Source organism: Barbatula barbatula (genome assembly GCF_947034865.1).
Source record: "Barbatula barbatula genome assembly, chromosome: 11".
Lineage (NCBI taxonomy): Eukaryota > Metazoa > Chordata > Actinopteri > Cypriniformes > Nemacheilidae > Barbatula > Barbatula barbatula.
This window is the reverse complement of record NC_136774.1, coordinates 15,314,110-15,338,100: the sequence shown is the minus strand read 5'-3', so window position 1 is coordinate 15,338,100 and position 23,991 is coordinate 15,314,110. Positions and strand designations below refer to the sequence as shown.

The 23,991-nt window shown below is 37.3% G+C and overlaps 2 protein-coding genes across 4 annotated transcripts; both read left to right on the top strand.

Moving 5' to 3' along the window:
* Window positions 1-57: 57 nt before the first annotated feature.
* slc26a6.2 (solute carrier family 26 member 6, tandem duplicate 2) lies at window positions 58-9,471 on the top strand. 2 transcript variants are annotated; one of them, XM_079467411.1, is made up of 19 exons: window positions 79-528; window positions 1,438-1,577; window positions 1,824-1,934; window positions 2,064-2,239; window positions 2,366-2,530; window positions 3,158-3,310; window positions 3,648-3,730; window positions 3,846-3,993; window positions 4,430-4,543; window positions 4,636-4,713; window positions 4,807-4,902; window positions 5,667-5,773; window positions 6,301-6,370; window positions 7,534-7,626; window positions 7,898-8,044; window positions 8,185-8,403; window positions 8,498-8,552; window positions 8,715-8,833; window positions 8,967-9,471. In XM_079467411.1, the coding sequence occupies exons 1-19, from the start codon at window positions 380-382 to the stop codon at window positions 8,988-8,990; spliced, it is 2,247 nt and encodes a 748-aa protein (XP_079323537.1). In that variant the 5' UTR covers window positions 79-379; the 3' UTR covers window positions 8,991-9,471. The 2 variants fall into 2 exon arrangements, with proteins under 2 accessions (XP_079323538.1, XP_079323537.1); XM_079467412.1 differs by lacking the exon at window positions 7,534-7,626 and having other exon boundaries at window positions 58-528.
* Window positions 9,472-10,132: 661 nt separating this feature from the next.
* Window positions 10,133-23,354, top strand: mgll (monoglyceride lipase). 2 transcript variants are annotated; one of them, XM_079467410.1, is made up of 8 exons: window positions 10,133-10,332; window positions 11,018-11,162; window positions 13,621-13,727; window positions 14,772-14,908; window positions 16,599-16,709; window positions 18,114-18,203; window positions 18,535-18,750; window positions 21,541-23,354. In XM_079467410.1, exons 2-8 carry the CDS (start codon window positions 11,038-11,040, stop codon window positions 21,655-21,657), a joined length of 903 nt encoding a protein of 300 aa, XP_079323536.1. In that variant the 5' UTR covers window positions 10,133-10,332; window positions 11,018-11,037; the 3' UTR covers window positions 21,658-23,354. The 2 variants fall into 2 exon arrangements, with proteins under 2 accessions (XP_079323536.1, XP_079323535.1); XM_079467409.1 differs by lacking the exon at window positions 10,133-10,332 and having other exon boundaries at window positions 10,681-11,162; window positions 21,541-23,349.
* Window positions 23,355-23,991: the final 637 nt, after the last annotated feature.

Genomic DNA, 23,991 nt, shown 5'->3' with positions numbered 1-23,991 from the left:
GTCATCTCTGTAGAACCCCCCCTCCAGGACTTTGCTCCCCATTAGAATTCTATCGGTGAATGTGTGAATGGATTAGATGAGTATCAGACAGGGCACGTGTACACATTAACAAACTGTGATAGAAGAGGAACGTAAATCAGTGCACTGCTGTCTAAAACCTCCTACACCGTCAGCAAGGCTGTGGAGCGCCTACATTGAATTCACTGAAAAAGAACGTCCTGCACAACCCAGACCTTAATGATTTTTACGCAGTTACCATCACATGGATAGATTTTTTACTGCGAGGAAGTGATAATTCTGGAACAACACAATTTTGGGACTTAACAGTGAATGCAAGAAGAGATTCGGGTTTTAAGGAACTCTAAAGGGAAGATTTAAAATGGATGAAGAGATACAAGAAACAGAGCTCAGGAATAGAGTGAAGTATCATGTCCAGAGAGATGTTCTGGATGAACTCAGTGTCGACAAAGTAGCCGAGAAGTCGGATTTCAAAATTCCACTGAAGGAAAAATTCAAAAATGCTGTCAGGTGTGTCATTGTGGCCTTTATTGAAAGTAAATACTGAACTGAATTCAGATTGTATTTTACATTATTCATGGGGTTCAAATTCACAGTTTTTCATGTTAATGCTGTTCCCCATGACACATGATATTCACAAACTGAGGAAGAAGTTTTGAAAATGTTTGATTTCGTTAATACTTCATGTGTTGTATTTTTTTGTGATTACAAGCATGCACTTATGCTGGTTTGACGCATATTATTGCACCGTGATCAATTTATCTTAATTTTTGTGATTCAACGGAAGCAACAAAATAGGAATTCTTAACATGGTTAACATGATTAATTCATGAATCTGCATACATTAGATTTTTCTTCTTAGAAGACCTTTAAAGTAGTTCACCCAAAAATGACAATTCTGTCATCATTTATTTACCCTGTCATTTCAAACATGTATGACTGCCTTCTGCAGAACACAAAGGGAGATATTTTGAAGAAGGTTGGCATCAAAACAGCGCCGGCACTCATTCACTTACTTTGTGAGGACACAAAACAATGCAAGAGAAGGGGTGCTTGTGATGCAAGTGAAAACATTCTTCAAAATATCTTCTTTTGTGCACTGTGGAAGAAAGAAAATCAAACCGGTTTGAATTGACGTAAGGGTCAGTAAATAATGATTCTTTGAGGGTGAACTATCGCTTTAATTAATGTTTTTTACAATACCAAACTTTTCTGTTTACTTCAAAAGATTAAGATTTCAAATGCAATGTAGACTCCTGAACCCCATTTTGTTAATATATTATAAGACAGTTATCTCAGATCAGCGCTGTTGTTGTACATTAGGTGTAGTATCTGTTTTCTGTTATAGTAGCTGTGTTTACAAAATGTCTGTGTTTATTAAGGACTTTATTCTATCTCCTATTCACTCTTTTGCAACAGGTGTACAGGCCCAAAGTTTAAGAGCTGTTTCTTCTCTGTCGTTCCGCTCCTGTCATGGCTGCCGCAATACCCACTCAAAGAAAACCTTGTAGGAGATATGATATCAGGAATCAGTGTGGGAATCATGCACCTGCCACAAGGTTTTAACACATTCACATCCATATTATCAAAAACACAGCTACAGACACTTGTGTGAGATATATAAAAAAAGTAAGGACACTTTGGTGATAAGAGACCCAGGGTGTTGCATTTTAAGTCTTAATATAGTATTCTGTATACCTCTGCTTTAATGTATTTTTATGTAGCTTAGCAACATTAAGATTGTTGGTTTTGAATATAAAAAATATCATTGCATCACAATGCAATGTGTGTGTTTGTGTGTGCAGGTATGGCATATGCTTTACTGGCTGCAGTTCCTCCAGTGTTTGGTCTTTATTCTTCTTTCTACCCCATTCTCATCTACTTCATATTTGGGACATCCAAACACATCTCTGTGGGTGAGTTCTTGCAGAGAAAGGCTAATTTTTATTTAATGGTAAGGGATACCATTTTCAGTAGTTCTTCCAGCTACATCTGGCCCCCATATAGTGACTCACGCACACCATTCCATCTCTGTGTGTCTATAGGTACGTATGCAGTAATGAGTGTAATGATTGGCAGCGTGACAGAGCGTATGGCTCCAGACTCAGACTTTATGTTGCCGGGTAACGACACCAACAGCACCATCCTAGACACAGCCAGTCGTGATGCGGAGAGGGTGAAGATCGCGGCCACTGTAACTTTCTTATCGGGCATTTTTCAGGTAGGTTCTGTAACTTCATGTAATAAGTAGCACATGCATGTAAGTAGTTGTGATGATGTGTATGTGTGTACTGAAGGTCATGAATATTTTTGTCTTGTGTCTTTGTTTGTTTGTGCCTATGTGTAGTTGCTGCTGGGTCTAGTTCGGTTTGGTTTTGTGGTGACGTACCTGTCAGAGCCACTGGTGAGAGCTTACACAACAGCGGCGGCCATCCATGTTATCGTCTCCCAGCTTAAATACACTTTTGGAATCAATCCAGATCGGTACAGTGGACCACTGTCTCTTATATATGTGAGTATGAACACACATACACAACCACAATGTTGTGCATTTAAATGCCATTATAGTTTATTTATCAAAATAAATGTCAATTTGTGCACTTTCTCTTTGACTGTGAGATCAAAGCCAGCAACTGAAACACATGTCCATTTCAAGCTTTTACCAGCCCCATACCTTAACCCCATAAACAATTCAGTACAATCTGTCTCCTCCTCTTGTGTACAATTTGTGTTTAGTGTCCCCTAGTGGCAATGCTGTTCATGAAGTTCAATTCAATTTAATTTATATAGTGCTATTCACAATGTGCATTGTACAAAAGCAGCTTTTCAGGAGAAAATAAGAACAACAGAGTATTGGAGTAAATGTGATTAGTTATATTATATCTTTTTAGTTTAACCAAGTATCAAAGATATTAGCAAATTGTACTCTCTGATTGACTGCATTTTTTAAAAAGTATAGGTGCTTTTACTCAAGTTTTTTGGGAATTGGTGATTTCTAACTTGTATTGGAGTAATTTTCGCTGCAAGGAATATTTACTTTTACTCAAGTATGGTTTTCAGGTCTTTACACCTTTGCCTTGTGGTGTGGAATATGTTTTCTTCCTCTCTTAAAAGTGACTTTCATGTTCTCTTTCCACAGACGATATTAGAGATTTGTTCATTGCTTGGACAAACTAACATCGGTACTCTGGTAGTTAGCATTGTAACCATCGTTGGTTTGGTCATTGCCAAGGAACTTAGCGCCTTGGCGGCAAAGAAAATTCCTATTCCTATTCCTGTTGAGCTCATCGCTGTGAGTTACTTCACACTTCAACTCTCTCTCTCTCTCTCTCTCTCTCTCTCTCTCTCTCTCTCTCTCTCTCTCTCTCTCTCTCTCTCTCTCTCTCTCTCTCTCCACCCCCCTCCCCCCCCCACACACAAAAAACATTTTAACTTGTAAAAATGAAAACTAAAAAAAATGTATATGTCATATTACTACTATACTAAAACTAATATTGAGTGCCATGCCATTTCTATTTTGAGAATCTCTCATCTTATTTTAAGGAATACACACATGCACAACAATCTTCATCATTTTTGAATGAAATTATAGCATGCACCAAATTAAATATTCTTATGTGCATGTGCAGATTATTATAGCAACTGTGGCGTCGTGGCAGATCAATCTAAAAACCAAATACAAAGTGGAAGTAGTTGGAGAAATTCCATCAGGGTGAGTTTAACTGAGCAACACACATCCAACTGCAGAACATCACACACGAGACACATAAAATACACATTCACAGAATCTCAAAATAACACTTATCTGTTTCATATTCAACATCCAGGCTACAGGCCCCTGTGCTTCCTGCTTTTTCCCTGCTGGGTTCAATGATTGGTGATGCTTTTGCTCTGGCTGTTGTTGGATATGGCATTGCTATTTCTCTCGGTCGAATTTTCGCTCTAAAATATGCCTACAAAGTCGACAGCAACCAGGTAATAAAAACAAGCAGCAAATGTATAAAATGTTCAGACATGGTTTTTCAGTTTTAAATGACATTGCTAGTTTTTACCTTAAAGGAATAGTTCCCCCAGAAATACAGTCAACCTCACCCTCAAGTTAAAAACCTGTATAAATGTCCTTGTTCTGATGGTAACAAAAGTATATATTTTAAAGAATGTGGGAAACTATACAGTTCTGGGGCACCATTGACTACTATAGATTTGTTCCATTTTTATCACAAACATTCTTCTAAATATCCTTTTTGTGTTCAGCAGAACAACTACATTTATACATATTTTAAACAACTTGAGCATGAGTTAATGATCACAGAATTTTCATTTTTGGGTGAACTGTCCCTTTAAGATTGCCAAGAACCATTGATCTAAACCACTTGTTTTGATGCTTTTGTCTAAAAAATCCCTGCCTCAGGAGCTTATAGCGCTGGGTCTGTCCAACTCTGTCGGTGGGATGTTTCAGTGTTTTGCCATTAGCTGCTCGATGTCTCGTAGCATGGTGCAAGTCAGCACAGGTGGGAAGTCACAGGTAAGAACATCTTCAATCTGGTCTTATTTCATTTTTATTTCTTCTTATGACATTTTTATTCTGGTGTTTTTTTCTTTGGTGTCATCTCTTAGATTGCTGGAGCTGTCTCCGCTGTGGTAATTCTGGTGATCTTGTTGAAGATTGGTAAACTCTTTGAGGAGCTTCCAAAGGTAGACACAAAATCTACCCCCATGTATAGAATTAACCTTTTGGTGCAAATATGTATTTGACTTTTGTGTATAAATTATAATGTTACATTTTAGGCAGTGCTGGCTGCAATCATTTATGTAAATCTGCAAGGCATGATGAAGCAGTTTGGCGACATCGGCTCCCTCTGGAAGACCAACAAAGTGGATATGGTGAGAGAATGAGAGACTGAAAAACGTGTGGGAGGGTTTCAAGAAAGTGAAGCTATGCAATACATTAATAATGTAACATCCCCTGTCGTCGGTAAGCCATGCTCCCTCAGCATCAGTGCTTTCTCCAAGTTTTACCGTTCCCTTTTACCGGATCTTAAACACTACGGACTACACTCCCCATAATCGCTTGCACCTGTACCTCATTTCCCGGACACTATTTTTACCATGTGTTGTGCTGCTTTGTTTGTCAAGTCTAGTCGTATTATGTTCTGTACACTAGTTAGACCAATGCTTGATAACCGTGGGAGTTACATGGTCCTCGGATTTTAACCTGTCTCCTGTTCCTCGGATTTTAACCTGTCACCTGTTCCTCGGATTTTAACCTGTCACCTGTTCCTCGGATTTTAACCTGTCTCCTGTTCCTCGGATTTTAACCTATCACCTGTTCTTTGGATTTTAACTTGTCACCTGTTCCTACGTTCACCCCTGCATAAGTTATCATCAGTTTACTTCAGTTCCCTGTGTGGCATTGTCATTCCGTCAGTGATAGTTGTTAAAAATAATACTCTTGAGAAATAATACAAACGAAAGGAAATTAAAACAAATTACAAAATACTCAAACAGGCAAAATCACCCCAACAGTCAACACGCATAAATCAGTTCATGCAGAACATTGTGTATTTGAGTGTACAGGTATGTGAATGAGAGAGAGAATATTGAGTCAAGAAGACATTTCTTAATTTCTTTTTATTTCTGTGTGTTAGGTGGTGTGGGTAATGACTATGATCTTGACATTGTTACTTAACCCTGATCTGGGACTGGCTGCATCTATCGCCTTTTCAATCCTCACTGTTGTCTTCAGAACGCAGCTGTGAGTATCAAACCCCACAAATCCAAAAAATGTAATTCACCAAGACATTTATCCAAAGCGTCTTAAAGTTTTTTGCATTTTGACCAAAGAGCCAATAATAAGCAATCTATTGTTTGCAAAGCCATGTCTGCAAGTAGGATTAGAGATACAACTATGGAAAGATGAACAACATAACAGAGGAGATCTGTAGAAAAGGTGTTTTTAGTTTTTTTTAAGGTTGTGGTGGTCTCCGCATATCGCGTGAAGGCTGGCTGCGCATTTCACCAGGGATGAAATAAATACAGCACATTCCCTGAATTTACTGAACCCCATACCTTTTATAACCTAAACCCTAAGTAAACTTACAACCAAATACATTTGCGTACTTTCCTAAATATTTACATGCTCAAATGTGTTTCATAAACTTTTCCATGTACCACCAACTCATGTTTAACATCGAATTCCTGTCACACATGTGTAAAATTTCCCTTCATCAGTTCCTTCCTGATTTTCATTGTTTTCTCTACCTGTTTTTATTTTCTTAACAGACCAAAATACTCTCTCCTCGGCCAGGTTCCTGGCACTGACATCTACAAACCAGTTGAGGACTACAACCAGGTGACCTTGACAACACCGTCACCACACACATTAGCATTACAATTTATAAAAACAGTTCCGACCCTAAATTCGGATAACATTAGCCTCATTTGAAGCCTTCGTATAATGACTGTAAAAGCACACCTGGCATAGCGTATTCTGTAGTAATGCATCAAGTATGTTTCCTAGCAACCACAAACAAGTCTACAAAAATGAACTATACTGCTTGGAGGATGAATTGCCTATTCAGACCATTTTAAGTACAAGTAATTTGATCTGTTTTTTAAACATTATCTCTCATCATATTGCTGTCGCCAACGTTTTAAAAAAGCCACAAGCAACAAATGTTGTTTATTGTGTTTGTTTTCAGGTTGTTGAGTCGCGTTTAATTCACCGTAACAGGTCTAGGTGCTAGTTTAGGGAAATGATTGTACTATTGAACGTATGAAATGCCTCACACACGGTTAAAAACCTGATTCACAACATTTCTGAAACACACCTAAGGATGGATATAATCTGATTAATTATAGTCTGACATAATTCCACGATTTTGGTAAAGAGACGAAACGAGTGTCTTTTCCAAGATTATCTTTGTATCAGATTCTATGTCTTGGGAATGTAGGTGAACAGTTGATCTTGATCTGATGCAGCTCTTATTGCTTAAGTATCTTTGTGTTAGATTCTGCCCTACAGTTTTCGGGGTGAGTTTGAATGAGTGGGTGGGGTAGTTTTGTGTATTGTGTGTATAACAAATGAAGGTGTAACAGGCCTGGTTTTATTGCAAGCATATCATAGATGGAATTTGCTGTTATGGTATTGTTACGAACATTTTTGGGCATATATCGTTTTGTTAATTATTGTTATATTATTTAGCTAAAATTAAGTTACCAATTTTATTGCAAAAATATTGCTTGTACCTTGAAAGCTCTCAATTAAAAATACATTTAAAAGGCTTTGGTCACAACAAAAAATATTTAATATGATTAATTTATATTTGTTAATAATTTGGATACTTTTTTAGCTCTGGTGTATTTATTAGATTTACCTGAATTTAAGAGAGTGCCCTACTCACACACATTGGAATAAATTGATACAAATGGTTTCATTTTACAGAATACAATTTGACAATTATTCTGTTATGTTAATCCTCATATAATTTCCCTGTACTTTCAACTCCCCTGCAGGTGAATCAGATTCCTGGCCTTGTGATTTTTCGCTCATCTGCAACTTTGTATTTCGCCAACGCTGAAATGTACACAGATGCCCTCTACGACAAGGTCCACATGCTCACTAAAGCAACAAAAACCAACAGCACACAAACATTCATTCACACACATAAATAAAGAGCCTTTACAAGCATCGCACAGGCAGCAATTACAGCTCAGCCGGTTGTTATTCCAAACATGTAGACAACAACTAAGCTCATATAAACATTCATTATGAGATCAGCCTAAGTAAGCTACATACAACACATACGTTAACATAATCCAATGCATTCCAACTCCAGATATTCATAGAGAATTAATAGCAAAGGGTGTTTGTGTGCAGACCGGGGTCGACGTGGCTAAACTTCTCTCACACAAGAAGAAATTAGAAGCAAAGAGACTCCGTAAGGAAAAGAAAGCAGCAAAGAAAGCGAAGAAAGAAGCCAAGAAGAGAGCTAAAGAAGCTGCTGGTTACGTTTATAAAAATCAGGTAACAACTGCATTTAATGACACCGTGTATGTACGTATGATGCATGTGTGTGAGATGTGTTTGTGTTGATGATTCTCCTTTTGGGTTTACATTCTTATGTTTTTATTTGGTATATTTGAATGATTCCCTTTTTTTACTAGGGGGCGGAGTTGTCAGAAATAAGTGAGGATGAGCTTGATTTTTCAGATGTAGAGGCAAATGGAAATACGCATGATCTGTCAGTCAAAAAGCAAATAAATGTCTTCACTGTGGAGGCGGGGTCTGGCCCAGACACTGACTCCGCCCTCCCAGAGGCCATCATTCTGGATCTGAGCCCTGTGAACTTCCTGGATACAGTGGGCGTAAAGACTCTACGCAATGTAAGGCATCATGGATATATGTAGGCCTACTTTTAATATGTACAGTAACTTATAACATGTGGAACCGTGTTATAACTGTGTGTTTTATTGGCAGATCTATAAAGATTATGGAGAGGCTGGTGTGAAGGTGTACCTATGTGGCTGTCAGAGTGAGTGACTTCCATCATATGTTCCTTTTTTGGGGGGTTATAATGAGCCCAATGATGTCTGTAATACCACCTGCAAAATAGCCTATCATGCCAGCATGTTGCTCATCACTATTTGCAGTAATAATGTCATGTCTTTCCTTTCCATTTACTCCCTTCTCTCAGGAGGTGTTGTAGAGAGTATGGAGAAAGGTGATTTCTTCAATGAAAAAGTAACAAAATCAATTCTCTTTTCATCGGTACATGATGCTGTTCTTTATTGCCAGCAAGGAAGTAATAAGGAGGTACAGTCTTTTCTTACACACTCACTCACACAAAGACATACTGTATAAGTTAGGATCAGTTGCATTTAATTAGATGTGTGCTGTATGGTCCTTTAAAACATGCAAATAACATAATAAACATTTTCTTATTCAGGCTATGCCGGGAACACATTTCTAAATCCAAACACGGCAGGACATGATACATTACACTCTGGAAAAATGACAGACTAAGGAGAGACACTGCATTATACACTGGAAATTCAGTAAAAGGCTGGGTTGTTATTTATTGTGCAAATAGTAAACATTTTAAGTATTTCTCACTGTGAAAAAGATCAAATAAGTTTTTTTTGTTAAATTATGTTTTTGAGTAAATATAGATCTGCAGCAGAGATGCAAAATAACATGTAAATCAGCTGTTCTAAATATAGTTACAGTTTCAGAGATGAAAATGTAGTAAATCCTTTATCTGATGTTGTGTGTATGTGTATTTTAAAATGGATAATTAAGCACGACTATAAAACCAGGTTCTCACAATACATTTAGACTACTAGAAAGTTTACAGGAATTGAAACATATGTGAGTAAACGTTATGTGTGTCATGTGAGCCACTTTGCATGCATGTGTATTAAGAATTAATTTAATAAACAATCTTTTTCTTATTCATGCTCTTCTATTTAATTTTAATGTATTACTTGACCAATAAAATGAATATCTGACCTATTTAATGCAGAAATATCCCTAAAATGTTTATTATGTTAGCATCCCAATAATATATACAATTCAATTATCTTTTAGGTATCAGATGTTACTTTTTCTTCCTTTATTGAAAATATTTTTGGTATTGAAAACAAATCATTTTTTAAATTGGTGTTCTTCTGTATTTTATGGGTGTGACCTGTCATTTAGTTTTTTATGTAAATGCTGGTCTTGTTCTCTGTCTTAACCTCATCATGTAAGCAGAGAATAGAAACTGGTCTGACAAAGTTGAATGTTGTAAAACCTGCTAAACTACTAACCTGTTGTTCCGTAAAACATGATCACAAAGTATGGACTGTGTTTGGCTTAAAAGAAAGAGAGAATGTATAACATAGATCAGAATAAAATACTTTTTTTTATTCACACAAGAAAGATTTCAGAAAGAGTGCGTAACACACACTTCAAGTTCTTGTATCAGTAGGCCTACATCATTTATCAGTACACTCCATCTAAATATGTTAAATCGAGTCGAGTCTAACATTTACACTTGACATGCAAATACTTGTTTATCTATTTTAGCAGTCTAACGAATATAAGAGAGAAAGTGTGTGTGCGTTTTCGGTCACTCTCACAAAGCTCCGCTTTCATTCTCCACCCATTCAGCATCTGTGGGGCGCGCGCATCAGGGTAGAGCCCAGTGCGGAGAAACAGCAGCAGAGTGAGCGTCGCTGTGACCAACCGGCTCCGGTAACAGTTACCGGACCGCAGACTCAGAAAGTTTACTTTATTCTTGTTTCATCTAGCAGACTCTGTCACAGTTTCTGGTAAGTGGCTACCTAGATTTTCACACTAAAACGCTCTATTTATTTAATATTAACAAAATCTGCGTAGTCTTTCTACAGAATCAGTTTGTGCCAAAGACTCGAACCTATTACGTGAACTGACATACTAGGGTGTGTGTTCACTGTAGTAAATGTGTTTCACATAAAAACAGTTGTTTTATATCGTTGGCTCCGGGTATGCATGTATAACCAATTGTCATGTACATAAAACACAAAGACAAAACTTTCAGAGCTAATATAAACATCAAACGCGTCCCGTCATGGTTTAATTGAGATCTCATCGCTGTAACAGTGTAACAAACAGTACGCAAATCTGTCAATGTTATCCTCGATTCTTCATCGACCCAAATACATACATTTGGCTTAGATTAACTGGCAGGTCCGTCAGCCCCGCATTCCAGGACCGTGCGCGCTCGGAAACTGTCTTTTTAACAGTCGGATAAAAGCGTGCGTGCGATTTCGTGTTTGTTCTTCGAAAAGGTCAGGATATGCAGTGTTTCCTCTCCGGTCCCCCTGACGTCAGCGGCTGTCATTGAAAACACACACCGCTCGCATTAGCTGAAGGAAATGATCGGAATGCACGCGATAGCCACCTGCTTGTTAGCCGCCGCTGTTTCATTTTTGTACCGCGGCGAGCTTCTGACAGCTCTCCGTTATTTCATTTCAGACTCGAGCCTCGGCAGGGACATGCCGGAACCCGAGGGAACTCGTCGGTCACCGCAAGGTGTCCCCTACAGCGACATGCCGCACATCGTCAATGCCGACGGACTGCACATGTTCTGCCGTTACTGGGAGCCCAACAGTCCGCCGAAGTAAGTGCGAGACGGGACATTTACAGTATGTGCAATAGATACACAAACATCGGGTCAGGCCTCCTGGGACGGCGCGGTGTGTTCTTTTGTTACAGACTCCGGTAGAGCAGGACGTAGGTCTGATAAGCATAAACAAAAATAGTTTCTAACGAAGCTTATTTATAACCTACTCTAAGGAGCGCGCGTTTTCATAGGCTACCACTTACAAAACAAATATGTGCAATAGATTCAAATACCATAAAATTGAACAGTGGGTTTTCTATACAGGTTCCCCTTTATTATACTACAAACGTCAGCACTCTTACATAATCAATATAATAAACACGGAAACAAACAAGATCATAACTGAAAATAGTTTATGTATTATAGTTTATATAAATAGTTTATATTATAGATATATGAATAATTATATAATTATAATAAACTAAGCTGAATGAGAATGAGGCACAGCATGAATGTGCTCTGGATTCTCCATATAACCACAATATGCACGCACATACTCACAGTATACATCTGCTCTAATATTCCATCATACATTTGACATGTTTGTGTGAAATAAAAATAGGTAATATTTAAGATCATGTGGTTTTCTTCTTGTCACACACAGCTATAGGACTACACTCACTCCAACATGGGCGTGTATATACGTTTGTGTGTATGTTTATGAAGACGGCATCTCTCTATGCCTATACGGTCACAAAGCTGTTGTTTTGCTATTAACCCTGAAGTGGCCGTCACGTGGTCCATGGGAGCGTGCCGTTACCATAGTTACCAACTCTGAGACTAATTTAATTTGAAGTGTTTGTGTGCATGTAAGTATGATATGAGTATATGGATACCTGTGTGTGCATACTGTATAAGAGTTTAAGAATGAACCAGTTAACCACAGACAGTGTAGTCCTCAGCCTAAGGCAGTAAAACCACAGTTATTTTTGGTTTGGCAACAGTTAGATCCAACATCTCCCATGTGACAGAATTGGAAAGATTCGGGGCAGCTAACTTGAAAGCTAATGCAGTGCGGAGACATGCTCATGTGCACACAGCAGAGATGTTTATACAGTATGAAACTGAGGAAAAGCCAGAAGGATCCTCTACTTCTTTCACTTTCTCATTCTGTTTATAGTGATATATTTAGACTGTGTTTGAAGTTATGTAGTGATGTTTACTGGTTGTTTATAACTGGTGGTTAAAACAGTATGAAACAAGTTTAAAGTGGGTTGGAATGACAAAAAAAGCAGCCCATCAAAACTCATCTTGGGGCTGCAGTGCATGGAAATATCATAAGGAAAAACAGTGTATTATATAGAGAATTAATATCTCCAATACTAAAATATAGTTTTATGAGTTGAAGCTAAAATTATATATATATAGTTTATATAAACATATAACAGATCTGCTCGTATCGTACAGTTGCACAGACATCATCTCACACTGTGTGTTTATAGTCCATGAAACATGCATGTCCATAACTGATGCTGTCACATTTACTGGCCAGTGAGACAGGAAGTGGGTGAAAGTTGAAAAGACCACAGCAGCTCATTGTATGACCCCTGTAATGATTGACGGATCGCTCAATAGATGATCTGGGCGTTGAACCCATGAAAAGTGGCACGCACACATACACACAGTCTTGCGGCTAAATAAGGTCATACTGGTCCGCATTTTTTATGGATATGTATACAGCTGGCTGTTCAATGTCAAACAAAACACATACTCAGAGACAAACACGATATTTAAATTTCTATGTGTGTCTGCTCTGTCCTTGCTGCTTAACTCTGTACTTAGCTTGTATTTGTTAGATCAATTCTGGAAATCCAAAAACACGCCAGCAACAGTTCACTGTAGTCTCTTGTTTGTCTGCTTTGCTCTCTCCATTCCCAGAGTTCAAAGACTAAAGCTATTTGATCCGAGGACGATCGTAACCACACATAGGCCTACATTTCACACACATCTTGTTACCATTAACAGGTCGATTGAGTTCTGGTAATGCATCTAGTCTGAGTAAGAGAGAGGGAGAGAATCAGGAAAACAGATAAACAGACCAAAAATAATTTTCTCACATTTCAAAAGTTTTGTGACTTTCTACTGCATGCCTCAAATCGCGAAGCCGAGTCTCATTTCACTTTCTTTGTACGGAAATAAGCGTCGACAACATTCTTGAGTGAACGTGTTTGGGTGAACTATCCCTTTAAAGGATTATACGCACTGTCAGTCCTCTGACTATGTGCAGCCTTTATACATTTACAAAGAGCCTTTTTGTCACTGATAGAGGGCGGCATGAAGGTCACCAAATTGGCACAAGTTTGGACCCAATGAAACCGAATTCTCTTCCTGTTTTCTTTTCTGTCTTTAGATTTCAGTTTGTATGCTATTAAAAAATGTAACATGTCATTCTGGTATGAGTGTGTTAGAATCTATTGGTGTATTTGTGAGTTACATGAATGCTTCTCTGCATCAGGGCGCTGGTGTTTGTTGCTCACGGAGTCGGAGAACATTGTGGGGGATATGCCGACATTGCTCACAGTCTCACCCAACATGGCATACTGGTGTTCTCCCACGACCACGGTGAGTGACAAGCAGGGATGAATTACCGACTGGGCCAGTGGCCAGTGCGCAGGGGCCCTTGATTACCATGAGCCCGGGGGGGACTTCAAATACTTTTACTTTTAAAAAATCCTAAAATACTTTTGAGTCAGTATAATGTAATGTCAGTTGAAATTACTTGTTAACTAAAATTATTTTTACAGTGTATGCAGGGGCAGTTTTAGACATTAAGAGTCCTTAGGCCATCCAAATTTATCTTGGAGGCCTCCCACAGCACCCCGTCTTCTTCAGCTTTCGGAATAATTTTTTTTATTTCACAGTAAAAAATGATCTGTTCGTTAAGTTAAGACATGTTTTTTAAACATTTTAATTAATAATCTGATTGAGAAGTCGGTTTCAATTTGAAAATTCGCTGACTAAGAAAATTTGCGGTAATTCGTATAATTTATTTAAAGTAAACAATAATTTTCATTTTAGTACAGTAAAACTAAACACCTTGTTATTGTGTCTTTATGTCAGACATGGCATCCTGTGTGGGGGCATTTGAAGAAGGGAAAGAACTTATAGAAAATGTAACATGAAGAATATAGAAGAAAGCAAGTGCTATGCATACAGAATTTTAAAGACATTTTTGTGGCAGTGCCATGGTAACTAATGATTCATACAGAGAAACACCAATCTGTCTTGTGATTAGCAGTTGGGGTGTGTGATTTGACTGTCTGGAGTCTTACTGTGAGTAATTGGTTTTACTGAAATACATCAAACAGAAACCATTACGCAGCTACTCTCCCTCTCTCTCTCTCTCTGTAAAAACTCTCTCTCTCTCAAATAAATGAGATATCTCATTTTGGAACCAAACTCTTAGTTTGTTCCCTCTTTCATTCTGGGTCAATTACTTGATTAAATTCATGTCACTTGTACCCTCAAATTTCGGGAGCTCTTGTTTGTAAGATGCTGGCATGGTGCTGTGAGTGTCAGGCCTTTTAAGCTGTTTTGTATAAAAGGGAGGCAGAGTCTTGGATGATGGGAAATATTGTTCTTAGGGTTTTTCTCTCTCTCTTTCAGTTGGTCATGGTCAGAGTGAAGGTGAAAGAATGGTTATTAATAACTTCCAGATTTACATCAGAGATTCCCTTCAGCACATCGACATGATGAAGGGGCGGTACCCCAACCTGCCAGTCTTCCTCATTGGCCACTCAATGGTAGGATACATTTTAATCAGTGCCCTGACTTTTTTCATAAATAAAGAGATGACAAAACAATCTCACATCAAAAACGAAACAATTTCACGATGTGGCTAATTTAGGCTAATTTGTACATTCTGAAGAAAATCTGTATTGTACATTTTGGTTTAAGGGTTAGGGGTGGGGCTTCGATATTGCTTTTTTTCTAGTAACCATATGTTTATAAACGATTCTCATTGTACAAATAAGCCACCCCGTTTCATTGTTGTTTTATTCACATTTGTTACATTCACAATGTAATAGCTGTTGAAACTTAAATGAAAACTATGACAAAATTGTATTATTCAAATAATAACTGAAGAAAATGTTTAGTTCTTGTTATTTTTTGATATTCCATTTTTTTAAACATTTTGTTGGCCGCTCCTGTCTGTTTGTAGCCTTTTGTCATTAGTAATACATAATTATGATATGTGGGTATGTCATGTATATAACATTAACATGTTTTCTATGTTGATATTGACATTCTTTCTGAGAAAAAGAGACCTCAAGAGTAATGTTATAATGTTTAGAGCACAAGTCAATTGCTTGGACTTTCATACTAACAACTATTCAAAGCCAACAAAAGTGAAATGGATTAATTTATTTGATGTTGTTTTAATCTGTCAGTGATTCATAGGGTGGAGCCCCCTGGAAAACTTATGTTCAATGTGTGTGCTCGACTGAATATAGACAAATTGACAGATAGACAATAGTGATGTTCTATAAACCATATATACTTGGGATGTATAGCTGTGCTGTATCTTGTGATGGTGATGTTTCTGAGATATTTATATGGTTTAAATGTATGTGTGTGTCCAGGGAAAATTCAGAGTACCTAGTCTTTTCACACACTAGCATTGTCTTTCTGAATTCTGTCTCTCTCTCTCTCTCTCTCTCTCTCTGTCTGAACTGATTTCTTATGTAATGTCGGGCTGTTTATATAATCCCAGTCATAGGTCTTCAGTAAGTTACCATAACATTGCATTCTGCGGTCCCTGTAGAACAGATGGAGTGTGTGTATTTGAGATGACAGACTTGTGTATTTCGGCCACTTACCTTAAATACTCCCTGTAATGATTTGACTCTGAGAGAAAATTCTCAGACACACATTGTTCATTTTTAGGCTTTCCTTTCAAGTTACTCCCTCCCGGGGAGTAGCAGTTGCCTTATGAAAGCAAAGCAGAACACCTCTTAATGAACCTTTGAGTGTTTGTGTGTATTTGGTTCTGTGTCTCTAGACTGCATTTGTGATTGCATTTGTATATCCAGATTTAATGTGGTGGTGTACCTTAAAAAGGCCTTTTATTTGGAGCCTTTTAGAAATGTGGTGGGAACCGTCCTTTAATCTCTTCACATCTGTTGATTCCCAGTCTCTGCTCATGAATATTTATAAAGAGTTTTATTGTAGAACAGAAAAACACCAATGGAACAGAGTAGAGTATGCTTCCCCAAATTTACCCTTGTGAGGTAAACGTTTGTTATTAAAATGACTATATAGGGAAAATGATTTCAAGGATGCATATTATTTATTAAGAATCCATGTTAGATTTAATTTAATTCTACAAATATCATTAAGTTAAATAATTTCAAATATTTTATTAAAACAGAGTAAGGGATCTATGACATTCGGTCCTCACTGTGTACCTGTTTATATTTTTTGTCATTATAGGGAGGGGCCATTTCTATTCTGACTGTTTGTGAGAGACCCCAGGACTTTGCAGGTGTGGTTCTTATAGCCCCAATGGTTCAAATGAACGCAGAGTCTGCTACACCCTTTAAGGTAAACATTTTTACATTTACCACTAAACACAATCCAGTGACTTTCTTTCCTGTTGTCGGTTTCTAATAGCTTTCTTATAGCTCTCGACTGAAGCAGTTGAAGCTGTCAGCTAGATCTGCTGCCCCCTGCTGTTTAACCTAATCAATTAACAATTGCTTTCAAATATCAGCCGTCAAAAAACACCAGCAGTCCTCTCCATCACGGCTGCAGTGCTGTCCTTTTATGTATTCTATCATTATTCCTCCTTTCTCATTGGAGTTTAATTCAAGTTTATGTTTTCTGAAATGTAGCAAATCAGTGCTTGAAAGTACATTATACAATCTCCCTAAAATAAATTTAGCCATTCAAGCTCTTTTTCCATGTAAGTGACACCTATGAACAAAAATGTTAGACATTTTCAAGAACTTTGTTCCCATTACTCTGTTATTTCTACTTTTAACCAACTGCCCTTAAGGTGATTTTAATGGATTTATGTCCCCTCGAGTGAATATACAACCATGTAGTTTTATAACATAATCATTTTTCACTTAGTTTGACCGGCAGAAATAGTCTAATAACTAACAAACTTGTTCTTGTAAGATGTCTTGCTTGGCCATTGTACTTGGGCTACATTATAGGAGCGGCTGATTTGTCCAAATAAATTTTGGGGCCACTGTATGTTATGTAAATATAAAGATTGTGAAAGGAAACACTGTTTAAGTGAATGTTATCTCTCATTTATTTCTGGTTGTTAATGAAAACATTGCTTTTGAGAAAACTAGTTTAAGTTTGAGACATTTTTAGTTTTTAGAAACATCTACCTTCCAGTCTAGGGCCTTAGCATGTGATGGGAACATTTGCTGTTTCATCATTTGTTATTCGAAAAGAAAAGTTGTTCTGTATATTTTTAAATTCAGTGATGCATAGTTATGTCATTAATAGGGATGTAACATTATTATCGATTTCATGGTAAAGCAATAGCAAAATTGTCTGAATATTATCGTGGTCACATGATTGAAATTATAGGTCTTCCGGGCCTTTAACATAGAGAATGTTAAACAATATAATAGATATTACCCCTGTTAAGATCGTGCTGGTGCAGTTTTTTATTTTATAAGGGAGTTAAAACAGTCTCATCATACTATACCTCAAAGCAAAAGTTATGATTAAAGGATAAAGAAAAGAGAACAGGATATGACATGGTTAATTTGTACATTATTGAAATGTTCAATAATGGTTTATTAAACACTCATGGCACTTTTTCCCAAACTTAATTTGTCTTTTTAAATATCTCAATAAATATTATACCGCAATGTATTATCGTACTGTGATATTGAGGTATGGTTACATCCCATGTCACTAACGCTTTTAGGTCTCTGGTTCACTGTTGCAAATGAAAAATGTGTGTTGCTGGAATGTTTGCAGGTTTTCATGGCTAAAGTTTTAAACCGATTAGCTCCTAAGCTTTGTCTCGGCAGTATTGACGCACGATGGATTTCACGGGATCCCAAACAGGTAGAATTTGTGCAAAAGGTCTTCTGTAGAAATATGCCATGTATGTGTGTGTGCATGTAAAGCATATTTCACACTTTGTATAGGGTTAAGTAGAAAATCCACTAGATGTGTTTGTAATGTTTACTGATTAAAGAGTATTTACACTGTAATCCTACTCTTTCAATGTAAAGCATGCAGTATAATAACATGATTTTTAAGTGATTGATTCTAGATTATTTTCACAAAAACACTTCCCTTTTAGCCATTTATAATGTTTGTGCAAACTAAGAAGCTATAATCTTGAACATTAGATAAAACCCAATGTGTGAATTTATCCTGTTCTGTTCTGTAGGTGGATGCATATGACAGAGATGAACTAAACCATCACGGGGGGCTGCGTGTCTCACTTGGAATGCAGTTGATAAATACGGCCGCTCGCATTGAGAAAGAACTGTCCAACATCACATGGCCCTTCTTTATTCTGCATGGAGATGCTGACAAGCTTTGTGACATCGGAGGTTCTCATCTAATGTATAATGAGGCCAAGAGCACCGATAAAAAAATCAAGGTGAATCATGCACACTCACAAATTTGCCCCTGAAAAATAATATGTACAGCCCCTACGTGTATTTTACGTATATCGTAAAATTCTCACTTACACAATTGCTTAATTGCAGGGGCATTTTACCACTTTGATTAAAATTAATTTAAATTCATGGTAAATAATTACATATACTGTTCATAAAATTAACTGTCAACAATGCACAAGATATTATAACATTAAACAAAGAGCTTTAATAACAAATGTATATTGCACCTCATCTAATAGGCAGTTATACAGTTGTAGTTAAACAAAATAAAACTAGCGGACTTCACAGAAACGATCATCAAAGATGCTTGCATTTACACATACACATTATATCACTTAATAAACGTTTGTCTTTTGTTGGCATGGATATGTCTAAAGACCTCTCATGTATCCCCACCTAGGGACCCGAGTTAAGTTATTTTTCACATAACATTAACCTTTTTATTAGCGCATATACAAGTTAACTTTGTTAGCTGTACAACTGGCAGTTAGCCAACCACCGGAGATTAAACATAAAGAAATCTGTTTGTCGTTGCTGTTTCCACAGCATTCATAAGGGTGTTAAACCCGGGAGAGGGAACAGTGAGAAGGCTCATGTTATGCAGTGGCGCAAAAAGTGGGTATGCGCTATATGCGGCGCATGGGGGCGCCGCACCATGGGGGGCGCCAACGCGATGGTTTAAAAATGTGAAATAATAAAAGTTATATACATTTTAATACAATTTATATAAGTTAGTGTATATATAAAAAGTTATATACATTTAAGAGGACTAACAGGCTAGGCGGCACCGGTGCCCTCATAAGATTCCATCATATAATTTATTTAGACATAGAAGGGTAATATCGCGAGTGGGCGGGGCGCCGTGAGTTACGTTAAGTACGCAGTAACGTTGGTGAGTTGTCGTTGAAATTTGAATTTGAAAAAGATGGATAAACCAAAAAAGCTGTCGGGGGCTAAAAATAGAAAAAGAAAGATGGAAAAAGGAGACGTCCGGTCAAGAGATGCGACAGCAGCTAAATACGTGGATGGTGAAAGGCAACAGGTAGGATTCAAAATGTGACGTCTATTCTTGCAAATACAATATTCATGTTAACAGACTAACGTTAGCTAGCGAGCTTGCTGAGCAACCGACCGTGGAATCATGAATAGATTTGCTACCAAACTTGGAGGCTTGCAAATATAAATATTGACTGGCAAGTGTTTGCTAACTTAATGCAAAATAATGTTGCTGCTGATATCTACATTTATATTTTGGTTAAACCCTATTGTACCAATGCCATGCATGGCACATCAAAATTTTATTAAAGTAAAATAAGAACCGGTAAATATAGGGTAGCATGCACAATAAATGACTAGAAGCTGGAAAACATTCCTTATGCAATAAAGCTGGTTTATCATGGATTTTATTTTACCATTAGCTTCATGTTAGCTCAGCTGTGCTGTCAGACATCCAGGCTACTTTACATCTGCTGGGTGACATGGAAGCTGCAAGGGCCACATTTCTCCTTCTTTAAAGATCTGTGCTATATGTGTATGTATGTATGTATATATATCAGCACAGACCTTTAAACAGAGAGAGATGTGACCCTGTAATTACTTTTCTATATGTATGTGTGTGTGTCATATTTGTACTTGTAAAATCCCAAATGTTAATGTAATTTCAACACCAGCACAACCTTACTGCATAATAGTTGTCTTATCTGATGCCATCCCTAGGCTGATTAAAAAAAAATATTTAGGCTGCTATATTTAACAGCAAAGTTCATTTTATTCAGGTGTGAGGATGGTGGATCAGTAAAGACAGGGGAAAGCAACAGGTAGGTCTAACATTAGGTGGAAGTGTAGAGGGAGCTTGATACCAACTTGATACTTGATACCAACAGATTAATTTCTTAATATTATTAATATGGAAAAGGTAGGGGTGTAATGGTTCACAAAATTCAGGGTTCGGTTCGATATGATACACTTGTGTCACGTTTCGGTATGGATCGGTATGTTTTAGATACGGCAAAAAGAAAGAAATGGCAGAGAGATTGCCATGAATACATTTTTATATATTTGTGTCCATATACCATATAATTATGGTGGGCTTACAGTAGCTGTCTGATATACTTTTAAAATAAACCTTTATTATTTCAAGCCCATACATGATGATGTCCGGCACACTTTTTTATTTAGGGGGGGGCGCCAAAACTGTTTCTGCATACCCCCCTAACACTGAGTAGTTGCGCCCCTGATGTTATGTGTCAGGTGTGTGTGTTCAAGCTGCATTTGCTAAGTTTGCCACTTACAGTGCTAACGTTTGCCACTTATAGTACTAAAGATGTATTCTCTCTCAGTTTGTCTTGACTACACTCGCCTGGCCTCTTTCTCTATATGTTATGTGTGGATGTCAGACCTCTTAACTGGAGGAAACGTAATCCTGACAGTTCGTCCATCCATCGAGTGAGCGTGTTCAGGTCAGCCAATCTGGTTCCTTCCGTTAAAGTTTACTTTTTCAACAACAGTCACAGTAACGGGCTTGACCTTACATATTCAAATTAAATCGGATTCTCTTCAGTCATTGTCAAAAGAAAAGCTATCAAAACGTGCTCACTAGTGTTAGTAAAGCGGCCAGGGGAATCTTTCCGCCTCCACCTATGCTCCGCCCACGAAAACGTGTCCCAATGTTTGCTAGCAAAAAAGGGGTCTATACTTAGGGATATGTTGGCATACCTCTCTCAGTATACATGCTAACCCACAGATCTGTATTTTTGTGTGATAAACAGGTATATGAAGGAGCTTACCATGCCCTACATCATGAATTACCCGACACGGCTGAATCTGTCTTAAAGGAGATGAGCACATGGATTCTTGAGAGAGTCCCTACCCCTAATGGGTATTAGCTTTCAATCCCTAAATGAGGATGTCTGACTACACTACATGCCCACAAAACTACACTCAGTATGATTCATCTAAGAGAAGAGGTCAATGATATGTGAACTTTGTCCCTAAAGTTCTTTAATATGGGAATGTAAAGGTTTTGTAAAATGATTTTAAGACTGTAACCCATACTTCAAAGGTATGAGCACCCCAGGGCATTACTCATATGTTATCATAGTAATTAAAATGAGGGATAAGATGAACCCGGTTGCCTGGTAATAGAACACAGCTGCAATTTGGTCTGTTATGTCCAGTGCTTGCTTAGAGATGCAGTGCTGCCCCTGCTGGACAACAGTGACATTGCGTCTTGCTCAGTTACCAAGGAAACTCCAACTCCAATATATATTGCCTTGCATTGGCAGAAAATCAAATTGAACCTAAAGTGATGGTTATCTGTTGAAAGATTCAAAATGTCTGCCAAGCGCTTTGACACTACATAGAGATTAAACAGACGGTCTATAGAAGCATATAGAAACAGGAGAGAATAAAAAGTTAGTTTACAAATTTCTTAAGGTTTGACTGTTTTAAAGAGACTGTTCCCTTTCTTTGGGCTAACAAATATAAATATAAAAGCTGTTTATAGCTGATTCTTTCTTGGGCTGTAATATCCCATTCCTTAATTTTTTACTAGTGTTGGTTTTGTTGACTATGTCACTTAGTAAAACTATGGTTACTGTTAAAATGATGGTATGTTCACAATAGCTTTTGTGACCTCAGGTTATAGAGAGATCAGCTAGGGTGCTCGTGGGTTTTGTAGCTCTAAATAAACATACAGTTGTTAAAGGTCAGTCTTTCACAGCATCTTAACATTTAATGCGCCTCACTCAGAACTGTTCTGATTCAGACAAAGGGGGGATTTGTTACAGAGATTTGCTTGTAAGCTGTAGAGGCATTTTCATCAATGAATGTGAATCAATAAAGGTTTTTCTATTCCTGACCGTGGCACAATTGTAATAGAAGAAACACAAAGCATGATTGTTGAATTTTTATATATTGTCTTTGAGCCATGCAGTTAAGATCTGTTTGAAAAAACACTCCTATCTGTGATATGTATGCAGAACTGATATGGCCGGCACATTTGTAGAGAGATTGAAATTTGTAGAGAGATGTGATATAGTTTGGATATTTCTTTCACATGCAAAACATGTTCTGCTGGCTCTTTTACATTAAAAATGGATCTCATCTCACATGTACATGTCAAATATGCTGTCGTTTGGTTGTTTTAAACATGCATAACATGTTAAACACATGGAGAGCATTTATAGAACAAAGCAGCTAAATCTTAGTAATGATTTTTTGTGACTGACTGTTTTTCTAACTGTTGTAAAAATCTTCCTAAAGTGGAAGTGCTAGAGGCACTGTGATTGAAATGAAGTAAATTACATTGCGCAATAATGCATTATTGCATATGTATTAATGTAAGAACCTCTCATACGGTTGCGCTGTTCTAGCACATAGCACTATAGGGTTTTTTAATTCTTTATACTAAAATGCTGTAATATATTAAATATATTGATATAACTGTCTGATTTTATTATTTTACGTATTTTATGAATGTTTAATATTATGAAATAAAGTGGTAAAAATTAAAGGATTTTGGATTCTTAATTCTTCATGCTTGATCCCTTTACAGTAAAGTTAATCTTGTTTTTGAGAAATGCCTTCTGTTTTGTCACAAATTATTTCAACTTTTTACACTTTCAAGTTGTTTATACTGTATTACTTGATTTTTCTCAGCCCCCTTATGTGTCATAAAATAGGGTTTTGTTGTTATTATCTCAGAGAGTTATGATGAAGTTATTTAAGCTAAAGCATCAAAATCACATATGTGAAATCCCTCCTACAGTACCTAGCAGAATGATTGGGCCTCCTATTTACTAGGCGTCTATAAATATGTGTCACTGGGTTTTGCTTGGAAAAACAGTCTATATTCTCCAGTGAGAATTCACTACGTTGATTTTTATAGTAACCAGAAAAAATAAATACTTAAATTAGCTCTTAAGAGGCACACATCCATTATTCCAGTGGGTTGATTTCCCATGGAGCACCTCTGTCCCAGTTTCTCTAAGGAAAAGAGGCTTTGACTATTTTTGTCTTTAGCCTGATGGGTAGGTAGTCCAGTAAATTCCATTTATATAGCTCATGTAGGCCCAACAAATCACGACACAGCATCCTTTTAATGTAATAAAATAAATAAAGGATGTGTCAAACCATCCAATGCGTGAGATTATGTATGAATGGTTTCAATTTAAGTGGTCCAAGATAATGGGTAAAGGAAGCTGACGGTTTTATCTTCT

What these genes read in the sequence shown, in the direction of transcription:
- slc26a6.2 (XM_079467411.1), top strand. Translation starts at nt 380, where the DNA reads ATGGATGAAGAGATACAAGAAACAGAGCTCAGGAATAGAGTGAAGTAT. An exon ending in GTTGGAGAAATTCCATCAGG is followed by an intron (nt 3,731 to 3,845) that starts GTGAGTTTAACT and finishes TTCAACATCCAG; the next exon opens with GCTACAGGCCCCTGTGCTTC. An exon ending in CAGATGCCCTCTACGACAAG is followed by an intron (nt 7,627 to 7,897) that starts GTCCACATGCTC and finishes GTTTGTGTGCAG; the next exon opens with ACCGGGGTCGACGTGGCTAA.
- mgll (XM_079467409.1), top strand. Translation starts at nt 10,918, where the DNA reads ATGATCGGAATGCACGCGATAGCCACCTGCTTGTTAGCCGCCGCTGTT. An exon ending in TTTCACGGGATCCCAAACAG is followed by an intron (nt 18,204 to 18,534) that starts GTAGAATTTGTG and finishes TCTGTTCTGTAG; the next exon opens with GTGGATGCATATGACAGAGA. An exon ending in GCACCGATAAAAAAATCAAG is followed by an intron (nt 18,751 to 21,540) that starts GTGAATCATGCA and finishes TGTGATAAACAG; the next exon opens with GTATATGAAGGAGCTTACCA.